Consider the following 12,494-nt stretch of genomic DNA (forward strand, 5'->3'; position numbering starts at 1 on the left):
TTTAAACTAATATTATATCTTGGAGATTATTATTATACGGTAGTAATAACATATATTTTTAAATGTCTATAAATTCATAAGTAAAACACTAAGTATTGGAAGCAATCCAAGTGTCCATTGATAGATGAATGGATAAAGAAGACGTGGTACACACACACACACACACACACACACACACACACACACACAGAGACAGAGACAGAGAAGAATATTACTTAGCCATAAAAATGAAATCTTGCTGTTTGCAACAATGTGGATAGATCTAGGAAGTCTAGTGCTAAGTGAAATAAGTCAGTCAGAGAAAAAAACCCTTATGATCTCACTCATTATGTGCAATTTAAGAAATAAATGAATGAACAAAAAAACCCAGACTCCTTTTTTTTAGTTTATTTATTTTTGAGAGAGAGAGGGGGCACAAATGAGTGAGAGGCTGAGAAAAAGGAAAAGAGGGAATCCCATGAAGCATAGGGGGAGAGAGAAGGGAGAGAGAGAGAATCCTATGCAGGCTCCACACTGTCAGCTCTGAGCCTGAAGCAGGGCTGGAGCTCATGAACCGTGAGATCATGACTTGAGCCAAAGTTGGATGCTTAACTGACTGAGCCACCCAGGCACCACCCTCCCTCCACCCCCCAAAAAACAGATTCTTGAGTACAGAGAATACATTGGTGGTTGCCAAGAGAGGAGGGAAAAAGATAAAGGGGATTAAGAATACATTTATCTTGATGAGCACTGAATAATGTATAGAATTGCTGAATGATTACGATGTGCACTTGAAGCAAATTTAACACTGTATGTTACTTATACTTGAATTTAAAAAAGTAGGTTAAAAAATACATATATACGTAGACATTTGACTTTCATCTACTTCCCTAAAAGTTTATTCAAGTTGTCCTCAAAAACTTATTTGAATCTTCCCATTAGGGAAATGGATTGCTTTCCATTCAGAGTTGCCTCATTTGGGGACATAGATGATAACTTGAAAAAAATATTAGATCAGTAAGCCGGAAATTGGAGCAGGATCTGGAAGATGATGAGCATTTGATGGAGAGTTGGCGGTGGGGCACGATAGATGACAGGACACGTGAGCAAAGGCATGAAAATGGGAACATGCACAGTGCCCATGGGATCAGTGAACCTGGCTTGGAGCTGCAGGTTTGGTAAGAGAAGTAGATTGGCAGGAAAATCAGTTAATTTTTTTAATAATTCAGGATCTTGATAAGGTAGGTTCCATTATGTTCATTATTTTTTTCAAAAAATTTTTAATATTTATTTATTTTTGAGGGACAGAGAGAGACAGAGTGCAAGTGGAGGAGGAGCAGAGAGAGAGGGAGACACAGAATCCGAAGCAGGCTCCAGGCTCCAAGCTGTCAGCACAGAGCCTGATGCGGAGCTCAAACCCAGGGACTGCGAGATCATGACCTGAGCCAAAGTCGGTGCTTAACTGACTGACCCACCCAGGCACCTCTTCATTATTTTATTTTATTTATTTATTTTTTAAATTTTTTTTTAATGTTTTATTTATTTCTAGGAGAGAGAGAGAGACAGCGTGAGCAGGGGAGGGTCAGAGAGAGAGGGAGTGACAGACTCTGAAACAGGCTCCAGGCTCTGAGCTGGCAGTCAGCACAGAGCCCGACACGGGGCTCTAACCCACGAACCGCGAGATCATGACCTAAGCGAAAGTCGGACGCTTAACCGACTAAGCCACCCAGGTGCCCCCGTCCTCTTCATTATTTTAACAAAGAATTATTGAGCACCTACTCTGTGAAAAGTCTGTGTAGGGTGTTGGAAAAACAGTGGTGAGGAAGACAGACAGGGTCCCTCCCTTAAGGAGCAGAGACATTTCATTATGGAGAAGCACAGTGTGCAATGAGGGCTTATAAATAGGGGGACCTCGCTTAGGTGAGGGATGAAGGAAGCCTTCCAAGGAAGTGCCTTGAGGCTAAGATCTGTGGGATGATGAATAAGTATTGGCCACTGGTGGTAGGAGTCGGGATAGCAGGGAGAGTGGGATAGTTCTAGGCAGAGGGAGCAATACTCAAGCCAGAGGGTGAGTCTGGTTCCAGACCTGAAAACATGTCCAGTATGACTGAAAGGGCTGGAGAGTGTGTCACAGAGTAGATAAGAGATGAGAGTAGATTTGAGAGAAATTGCAAAGGATGACCTGATAAGGAAAGGAAATTATCTCCCTGAAGGCATATAATAGGCACTTAATACATGTGGAATAGATAAATAAATACATTTGAAATTTCAAACGTGGACTAAGACACAGTGCTACCATGGGTAAAAGAAGTAAATGAGCACAGGGTGCTAGTTTTGGAAAGAAGATCAGTTAGACACGTGGGTCTTGTGGTCAACATCCCAATGGTTCTCAAATATTGAGTCAACAGTCACTGGCTGTAATTGAAATTATGACTCAAGTGAGGGAAACAAGGTAGAGCACTCTTGCTTGGGAATTATGGTTAGATGAAGAAGATGAGCCTTAGAATGAGACAGAGGAGGCTTGATCAAAGGAGCAGGATGGAGAATTTCAAGGACAACAGGCTCAAATACTGTGGGGAGGTCAAGGAGATCAGTCGACACTAAAAACACGAGGTGGTCGACACCGCTTGCAAAATGCAGACGTGTTCTGCACTTGGACAGGTGGAGTGGAGAGGTGCAAAGGGCATGAGATCCGCAGTCCCAAGACCTGAGTTCATTCCCACCTCTGCCTTTCACCACATTTGTGCCCTTGGGCAATAATTAAAATCCTCTCTTCAGGCTGCTCATTTATAAGATGAGAGAGAATGGCTGTCATTTTTGCATCTCAAAGTTATTGTGAGGTTCAAATGAAAAACAAATGTACAACATTGTGTTTTATCCCCCCAAGGGTTGCAAAAAGGGTCTGGCATACAGGTGGTACTTAAATGAATGTTTGAATGAACGTATGCATATTACTATGGCTACTCATTTATATTTCAACAGAGACCAGATGAAGAAGCCGTGGTGGATCAGGGTGGGACCAGCACCATTCTCAACATTCACTATGAGAAAGAGGAGTTGGAAGGTAAGAACTGCCGCTCTTTGTGGTGAGCAAAATAAATGAGAGGCAGCCCGGGGTGGGAGAGAACTTTGCCATCAGGAGACCTGGGTTTGAGTCCTCCAACTCTTCCTCACTGTACGACCTTGGGGGAAAATCACTTAATTTCCCTTTGCCTCAATGTCCGCATCCGTTAAATAAAAGTAGGGACATTAATATGGAGAACAAATTGGTGGCTGCCAGAGGGAGGTGGGTGGGGTGGGGATGGGTGAAAAAAACAAAAGGGATTAAGAGGTACAGACTTACAGTTATAAAGTAAATAAGTCATGGAGATGAAAAGTGTGGCATGGGGAATATAGTCAATAATATTGTAATATTGGTGACAGATGGTGACTACGCTTACCATGATGAGCCCGGAAGAATGCACAGAATTGTTAAATCATCATGTTGTGCACCCGCAACTGACATAGCACTGTATGTTAATTATAATTCAATTTTAAAAGTAGGGATATTAGTACCTTACTATTAGGATCTAAGAACATGTGAGACAGCGCTTTGAGCACTGTCAAGTCCGATATAAATATTGACAAATGATCTGTTCCTTGAGACTGTAAAGGACTTGTCAGATCAGCTTGTCAAGTCTTGGCAACTGCCCACAAATGTAAATGCAAATATGTACACAATTTTAAAAGAAAATAAAATACAAATAGTTTTTAAAATTCACTTTGGTTACAAAACCCTGTCTCTGCCGCATCTCCAATATTTCCTCTTCCCATTCTAATTATACCCATTTCTGCTTAGTGTTTTTATCTAAACAAGACAAGAGAAAACATACCCCTATACCATATTCTTTAAGAATTCACAGCACAAAGCTGTATAAAACAAAACCAGCTGGGGACTCCTGGGTGGCTCAGCCCTATGGTTAAGCGTAGGGTTCTTGATTTCAGCTCAGATCACAATCTCACAGTACATGAGATCGAGCCCTCATTGGGCTCTGAGCTGACAGCACGGAGCCTGCTTGGGATTCTCTTTCTCCCTCTTTCTCTCTGCCACTCCCCAGCTCACATGCATACTAGGTCACACACGCACACACTCTCAAAATAAATAAAATTAAAAAAGAAAAAACAACCGAAGTGGAAGGGAAAGAAGAAGGGTTTTTATTGATTTGCTCTATCCAGTTTACCTTATTAAGGCTCTTCTTTTTTTTTTTCCTGTCCCACCCCTAGATCCCCACATGACCAATGGTGTTCTTCCACTTTTCTTTTTTCCGTAGGGCCTGGTTTCCTGATAAGTGGTGATGTTCAGTTTTATTAGAGAAAGGCTTGTGTCCAGTATAGCTTTAATGAGAACCCCTATTTGGCTCAGAAACCTTTGTGAAATCTCTGCAGCGTCCCCTGCAATGTGGAAGGCTATGATACAGCAACTTTGTAATGACTGAGACAGCATGTAAAATGTTCTCTCTGTACTGCTTGTTCCCGTGACATTTTTGTTTTTTTTTGTTTTTTTCCCCTGTCAAAGTTGTATAATCCTCAGAGAAAACTTGTCCTTTGGATGGGGAGAGTGAAAGCCATAGAGGCTGACTCAGCCTCTGGGTCTGTTACCATGAGAACTTATGTGGGTGGCTCCTGGAGGTCAGTGGAGTTTGGATATATCAAGGTCAAGTTTTCCAAGTTCTTTTGACCAGATGGAAGAAGAGCCAATGTGGGTTGCAGCAACCAGGGGAAAGTGGAGAAGGGAAGGCTGTGGAGGCGGGAGGCTGACATTTGTTGAATGCCCTTTGTGTGTTAGGCATCTGATGAGGCACTTCGTACACGTTGTCTTTTTCACCTTCACAGCAGCCGGGGCTGGGTAGGTATCATCCCTATTTTCCAGGTGGAGAAGTTGCTCAGGGTCATTTAGCCACATAGTGGGTGAGCCGGGGCTGGAATTCTGCCCTTTCTCTTCCAGCACACTGCCTGCGAGGGAGGCCAGTGCTCAGCATGAACCACCCAACCTCCACATCTTTCTCCATCACATACGCATTTTTATATGATGTAAATATCATAGGGCTATCTCTCTTGTTGCCTCGCCCCTTGCTCAGCCCTGATGATCCTGTTGCCTCTCTACCCTCTCACTGCACTGTGAGAGCACTGTTGCTTTCAGTTTAGCTGTCTGGGCCCAGCAGGCCTTGGCCCTCAGCAAGGAGGTAACCATTTATGAAGATTCTTGGCTGCCCAGGAGTGGAATAATAAACATGGGCAAATTCTCTTGGATCCTGAGAACTGGGTTCCATTCACGGAGGTCAGCTGAGTAATTGGCAGCAGGAGCATCTTTTCAAGATGACATCATCTATTCCTTATCCATTCACCATTTTGCTCTAAAAGAAAGCTATTTATCATGTCATTTCTAGGGGATAGTGTCCCAGAAAATGGTCCTTTTTTACATAGCGCTTTTTGAAAACTAGAATCTTATTTATGTTAGCACTTTTTAAAAAAGTTTACTTGTTTTTATTTTGAGAGTGAGAGAGAGTATGTGCCCATGTGAGGGGGAGGTGCAGAGAGAGAGAAGGAGAGAGGGAATCCCAAGCAGCCTCTGCATTGCAGAGCCCGGCATGGGACCTGAACCCATGAACTGTGAGACCATGAGCTGAGCTGAAACCAAGAGTCAAACATTCAACTGACTGAGCCACCCAGGTGCCCTGTCGGCACTGTTGGCAAATGGAGGACAAATGGTGCCCACTTCTCAGGCCTGCTGTGGTTCTGGAGAAGCTCTGGAGAGGGAGCTGGGATTTGCTATAGGCTCGGTCACGCTGTGGGCTTTACCCTGACTGACTGTGAGGGAGGCTCTAGGACTCAGGCTGCCCTGAGAGTGAGTGGTGTCATCTCTTGAAGGCATGAAATAAAGTCAGTCCCACTTTGATAGAAGACAGAAGTAGACTGTGTTCTGATTCAGTGTTGTTGCCATGATCCAGGGTTCTGTGGCTGCGAATAAACCTCTGGGCCTTCTTTCCCCTTAATGTCCTACCTTCTGCTCCACATAACCTAAGCCATCCCCTCGCCCGTTTTCAGAGCGATTTCAGAGATTTAGTCTCGGGACATCGTTACAGACTTTTGTAAATGTGGGTCTTTGGGTGTCAGTAGGAGAAGGCACATTAGCCATGCCATTGATTCTTTTCATATACGAGAAGAGTCCAAACCAAATATTGGACCAGATTTCCAAAGATAAACTCAATGAAGAACAGTAGCTGTCTGTGATGTGCTTCAGTGAACTGTTCCACTCCCAGAGGGACACGGAACATTGCTTTAGTTACAGAAATAATGGCTTTTTCCATTTTTCCTGGCAGATCATTTTTCCTGATTAACTACTAGACTTAAGAATCCTAGAACAGGTTTAGTGTCCTCTAATAAGTTTTTAACCTAGGTAAGAGCCTTTTGGTCCTATTTATAAGTTAAAAAAAAAAAAAAGGCTCACATCTGTTCCACATGTTAGATTCCCCCCCTGTGGTTATTGACTTTGAGTCATCCTGTAGCCCAGGGGGTGGAACAGTCCTCTGCATGTGCTAACGAGTTCTGTGTGTGCACTGGGTAAACAGCGTGTGTGACATGCCCTCTGTGTTGGCAGGCCTAGGCTCCCTCTGCAAGGTAGGTCACAGCTGTGATTTCTGTCCTGCTCCACACGACGCAGCACCAGTTCACTGATGGCTAATCTTTGTACGTGTATACATACTTATTTTTGGGTTGTTGGTGGGGAGGTGGGTTAAATGGGTGACAGGCATCAAGGAAAGGGCACTTTTCGGGATGAGCCCTGGGTGTTCTATGTCAGAGATGAATCACTGGGTTCCACTCTTGAAGCCAAGACTACACTGTATGTTAACTGACTTGAAAATAAAAAAATAAATAAATAAACACACTAACATTACACCTTTCCCATAAGTCTTACAAATGAATACTTGTATTTGCACACAGTTAGCCCCCTTTGCACATGGGCGGCTTAGTCAGTTGAGCACCTGACTTTGGTGTGGGTCATGATCTCACGGTTCATGGGTTTGAGCCCTGCATCGGGCTCTATGCTGACAGCTGAGAGCCTGGAGACTGCTTTGGATTCTGTGTTTCCCTCTCTCTCTTCCCCTTGCTCACTCATACTCTCTCTCTCTCAAATAAATTTAAAAAACCATAAAAAAAAGGTAGCCTCCAAAGAGTAGATTTGACAATGACTGAAAAGAAAGGATGGGGAATTATAAGGTGGAATCTGGGTGAATTGGTAGTGAGGTAGTGGGAAGAAGCCTGTGGGTGGGAGAAAAGCCAGCAAAGTGACCACAGGATTAGTTTAGTGAAGTCACAAGACTGCCAGAGTCCAGTTAAATGGACTAGATTTTATTGACACTGTATTCATTTCCTAGTGTCCATTTGTTTGTCATCATCTCTGCTGACCTCACTCAGAAAATCCAGGCCCCTGTTTCAGAGTCCTCAGCCTAGAAACCGAGGCCTTAATTTTCTGACAGCCGCTTGGCCCTTCTTAGCTCTGACCCCTGCTGGGGCTTGTTTTCATTTCTGCCCGTCTCTGGCATTTTCAAAAGGCAGGCACTGTGGTTGGTTAGTGTTTGTGAGAACTGATTGGACCAAAAAAAATTCTTAGAGAAGGAAGAGTCTCCCTTCCCTAAGATGTAAGCTTTCCCTTCCTTCCTCCAGAGACACCAAAGGCATCTGAAGGGTGTCTTTCCCGTTAACTTCAGACTTGCCTAGTGGGAATTTTAGATACCAAGCAAAACCATGCATCATTTGCTCAGCATTTACTGAGCCCCTGCTTGTTGCCTTTTTGTGGCAACAAGTAAGAAGAGTGGGAACAACTGAACCATCTTGGCTTCTCCAAAAATGACCTTGCCTGAGCCTTTCCTAAGTTTGTACATTGAACCTGGACTGGACATGAGAAGTCATTCGATCCAACCTCTTTGTTTTACTTTAATAATGACAGTGAGCAAATTCACTGAGAAAATGAGATCTAATAAAACAGGTTCTAATACCTAATCACTGCCCTTCAATTTCTATTTAGAATGTACTTAAAATTACATAATACTAGTGATATACCAACAAAAGCCCAGTGGAGGTACTTGGAATGTGCTTAAGGAGAAGTGGAGGTCCTACCTGCCCAGCAGTCCTCTGGGGGATTTACTGGGAAAGGAAGCTAATGGTTGGGATGACTGTTGAAGGACTGAGAGTCACCCCTGGGGGAGGCTTTTCTTCACTTATGTCAAGCTCTACCTGGACACACCTGGTTTTGCAACACGTAGGTCACTATTTTATTTTTTATTAAAAATAAAAAATATATTTCTTGAAGATTTTATTTTTAAGCACTCTCAACACCCCATATGGGGCTCAAAGTCATGACCCCGAGATTAAGAGTTGCACACTCTCCCGACTGAGCCAGCCAGGCAACTATTTTAGGGGCCGGTTGAAGTGGTTCTCTGGGATCTAATTATGCTTTTCACCGCCCCCGGGTTCTTCATGATCTGCCCCTGCCTGCCTCTCTGACCTTTTCCTCCTCCTCTTCTTTCCTCTTTCATCTTGGTCTGGCCCTACTAGCCCTACTTTGGCTTTGGAATTCCCACATTCCCACTGCAGAGCCTCTGCACTTGATCTTGCCTCGCCCTGGACTGCTCTTCTCATGGCCTCTCCTCAGCACTCAGATGTCACCTGTGATCATCTTAGCTACAGTCTCCCTTCTCCACCCTACCCGCTACCCCAGACCCTTTAGCCTGTTTTTATTTAGCCTTATCAGTACTTGAAATAATATGTTACTGGTTTCATGTGTCTGTCTCCCCTAACTAGAATCTGTGTATTGATGACAGGGACCTTGTGCTTTTCACTGTTGTATCCCCAGCCCTTGGGACAGGACCTGGAACAGTTAGGTGACTCCAGGCCAGGTGGGTCTCAGTGGTATACTACAGGGAACTAATTAACATACTGTAGTGGAACATTATTAGTTAACAGATGGTATTTTATTAAGATGGTATTCAGTTTAGTCATTTTCACATTTTACAGTTTTCATTGATGATGTCAGAGGTTTGGAATCCCACATCTTAGCACATGACTTCTTCTGGCTCTGTATTTTCACTTCAGTAAAGTTGCCAGATGACTACACTATGTTCAGAGACCTGCCTGTCAGAGATGTCCCAAGATGTGCATGGGTCAACACAGGATTGCCCTGAGACAGGATGAGGAGGGGAGGTGTGATTCCACCGGATACTAAATATTTTATCCTCCTGCGTCTCTGCATTCCAATAAATCTGTCATCAGCTTTCCCTCCAATACTGTTGCTTTTTTTCATGAAGTATAGTTAACATCCAGTGTTATATTAGTTTCAGGTCCACAATGTAATGATTCAGCCAGTTCTGTACAGTACTCAGGGCTCCTCATGATAAGTGTGCTCTTTAATCTCCATCATCTACTGCACCTGCACCACCACCTCCCCTTTGGCAAACACTAGTCTGTTCTCTGTATCTAAGAGTGTGTGTGTTTGGTCTCTTTTTTCTTTGTTCTGTTGTTCTGTTTCTTAAATTCCACATAGGAGTGAAATCATCTGGTATTTATCTTTCTCTGTCTGATTTATTTCACTCAGCATTATACCCTTTAGTTCTGTCCCTGTTGTTGCAAATGGCAAGATTTCATTCTTTTTTATGGCTGAGGAATAGTCCATTGTTTGTATGCAAATTGGTAGAGCCACTGTGGAAAACAGTATGGAGGTTCCCCCCCCAAATTAAAAATAGAATTACCATATGATCCAGTAATTCCACTACTGGGTATTTACCCAAAGAAAATGAAAACACTAAAGCAAAAAACATATATGTACTCCTGTGTTTATTATAGCATTATTTATAATAACCAAGATATAGAAGAAATCCAAGTGTCCAGCTAGAGATAAATGGATAAAGAAGATGTGGTATATATAATCCTGTTTCTTTTTCTTTTTCTTTCTTAAAAACTTTTTTAATGTTTTATTTATTTCTGAGAGAGAGAGAGAGAGAGAGAGAGACAGCATGAGCAGGGGAGGGTCAGAGAGAGAGGGAGACACAGAATCTGAAGCAGGCTCCAGGCTCTGAGCTAGCTGCCAGCACAGAGCCTGACGCGGGGCTCAAGCCCACGAACTGCGAGATCATGACCCGAGCCGAAGTCGGACACTTAACCAATTGAGCCACCCAGGCGCCCCTCTTTTTATTTTTCTTTATCACTTTGGAATTTGGAAGGCAGGGGAGGATAAAGAAGAGGAGGGAGAAATAAAGAAAGGACTGTTAGAGCTGCACTCAAAGGCATGTTAACTCCACTTGGAAGTGGAGAGCATTTACTGAGGAGTCCCCAAAGAATTTGAGCACAGTCTTAGGAAAACCTATTTCTATGGAAAGAAGATGAAGAGTTGGTTACTCTTTCCGTAAAGTCCCCCTATCTAGGAAGTCTTCCTGGATTAAGCTTCCATTTTCAGGTTGGCTTGGACCTTCTCAATCCTTTCATGCTTTGGTGAGTCATCACATTCACCTTGGTGACACATTCCTTTTGTGGCTCCTTTAAGATTAGAGGCCCTCTGAGGTTAGATTTTGGACTCCTGAGAAGGTTCTAAGGAGTTATATTCCCAAGAGAGGCCCTTAAGAGCTGTGCCATTTTCTGTTCACTTGTGCAGCAATGGCCATCTGCAAAACACTATGCTTTGTTATGTGAGAGATTCCAAGAGGAAGAAAGTCTGACCTGGGACCTTGAGAATCTTGCGGATGAATAGTGAGTGGTATTAATTCTAGTTCAAGGCATAAAATAAGTGCATTAGAGAATGTTAGCCAAAGGGCTCTGGCGATTTAGGAGGAGGAGTCGGCACATCTGATTGGGAAGATCAGGAAATAAGAGCAGGAAGCAAGTTGCATTTGCTGTGAATCTTGTGGAGGTGAGCCAAGTCCATGTCTGAAAGGCATTGGTACATTTGTGGAATAGCAGGTTGGTTCAGGTAAAGAACGTGACATGGTGGCAGGTACAAGCGGCCGAGGCTGTGGGGAGGAGACAGGGTGGCCGGGGTGGATGCAGAAGGTGTACACCTCTAGATCCTCACCTCCCCACCTCCAGAATGTTTAAATGGGGTGACCATACGTGGGATTTCCACTTCAGTCTCTCTTGAGCTGATCATTCAGTTCTCACAGGGGCCCCTTGCCCTTTATTTTCCTATTGGATGCACAATTTGTCTTAGTGAAAAAATGACTAGAAAGGAGGCTGCGGCCTGAGCATGCTGGAGCATGAAGGGTCCTGGCTGCACAGAGGTGAGCTGTGATCAGAGCAGTGCTTCAGGAGGACTCGTCTGTAGGAATAAATTGGTGTGGTAGGCAGGAAGGAGACTCCTGCTGTTGTCAAAGTGGGAGGACAGAAAGCCTTGACGTCCCTAATCTGGAGGATGTAACTCTGAGGGGCATGGGGAATAGCTCTGAGGTTTCAGGCCTAGAGAGTGGAGAGAATGGTGATACCATGAACAGAAACCTGGAGGGAATGGGTATGAGCCTGATCTGAGATGCAGGGTCATGGATTTGCTTTGGGATGTACTGAATCGCTATAGATAAAGATTTGGGTGTCATTTGAAGAGGTAAACTTTCAAATCAGGAGAGTAGATACCAATAAAAAGAGAAGGGCCCAGGACCAAAACCTAGGGAGTTTTCCTTTGTTGGATTGTGGGAGGGACGGAGAAGCACAGTCAGAAGAATGCAAACGAGCACGGGAGGGCAGAGGTACAGGAGCTAAGGGGACCCAGACCATCAATGAGAGGAAGTGGTCTAGGGATTTGGATACTGCCTGGCACTCGGTAAGCTCTCAAGAAAGGCTTTTGAGAGAAATATAAAATGATAGAGATTTGTGATTAAGTGACCCCTAATGAGGGCACTTCCAGTGGAAAGTAGCCACATACAGATGCTATGGAACAAGGAGATGGTGAGGAAAGGGAACGAGGTGGGTAGATTGTTCTTGAAAGTGGTTTAATGGAGAAGGGAAGAGGAGAGGTAGAAGCTTAGAGGGTAGTACCATATTGTTAAAGGGTTTTTTTTTAATCTTTTATTTTTGAGGTAGGGAGATAGAGCGCGAGCAGGGAGGGGCAGAAAGAGAAGGAGACACAAAATCCAAAGCAGGCTCCAGGTTCTGAGCTGTCAGCACAGAGCCCAACCCAGGGCTTGAACTCATAAAAGTGAGTTCATGACCTGAGCTGAAGTCACATGCTCAACTGACTGAGCCAGCCAGTTGCCCTGGGAAAGTTTCCTTTTAAGATAGGAGAGACTTGGGGTACCTGGCTGGCTCAGTCAGTAGAGCATATAACTCTTGATCTCAGGGTCATGAGTTCAAGCGCCACATCAGACCTAGAGTTTACTTAAAAAAAAAAAAAAAGACAGAGACTTGTAATCAAGAAAAAGCTGTGGAAGGGGTGGATAGAAAGGAGAAACTGGGGACAGCTGATGGCGTAGGACTCCAGATGCATGTGAGGCCACGCT

General features: G+C 43.9%; 1 protein-coding gene across 1 annotated transcript in view; it reads left to right on the forward strand.

Annotated features, from left to right (window-relative positions):
• The first annotated feature begins 2,968 nt into the window (after positions 1–2,968).
• SLC4A8 (solute carrier family 4 member 8) overlaps positions 2,969–12,494 on the forward strand; it is a 63,764-nt gene continuing 54,238 nt past the window's right edge. The window contains exon 1 of the mRNA XM_077753417.1: positions 2,969–3,043. Within this exon, the coding sequence (XP_077609543.1) occupies positions 2,969–3,043 (75 nt within the window). The remainder of the gene's footprint in view (positions 3,044–12,494) is intronic.

This window comes from Crocuta crocuta, unplaced genomic scaffold (assembly GCF_008692635.1).
Source record: "Crocuta crocuta isolate KB4526 unplaced genomic scaffold, BGI_CrCroc_1.0 scaffold30, whole genome shotgun sequence".
Taxonomy (NCBI): Eukaryota; Metazoa; Chordata; class Mammalia; order Carnivora; family Hyaenidae; genus Crocuta; species Crocuta crocuta.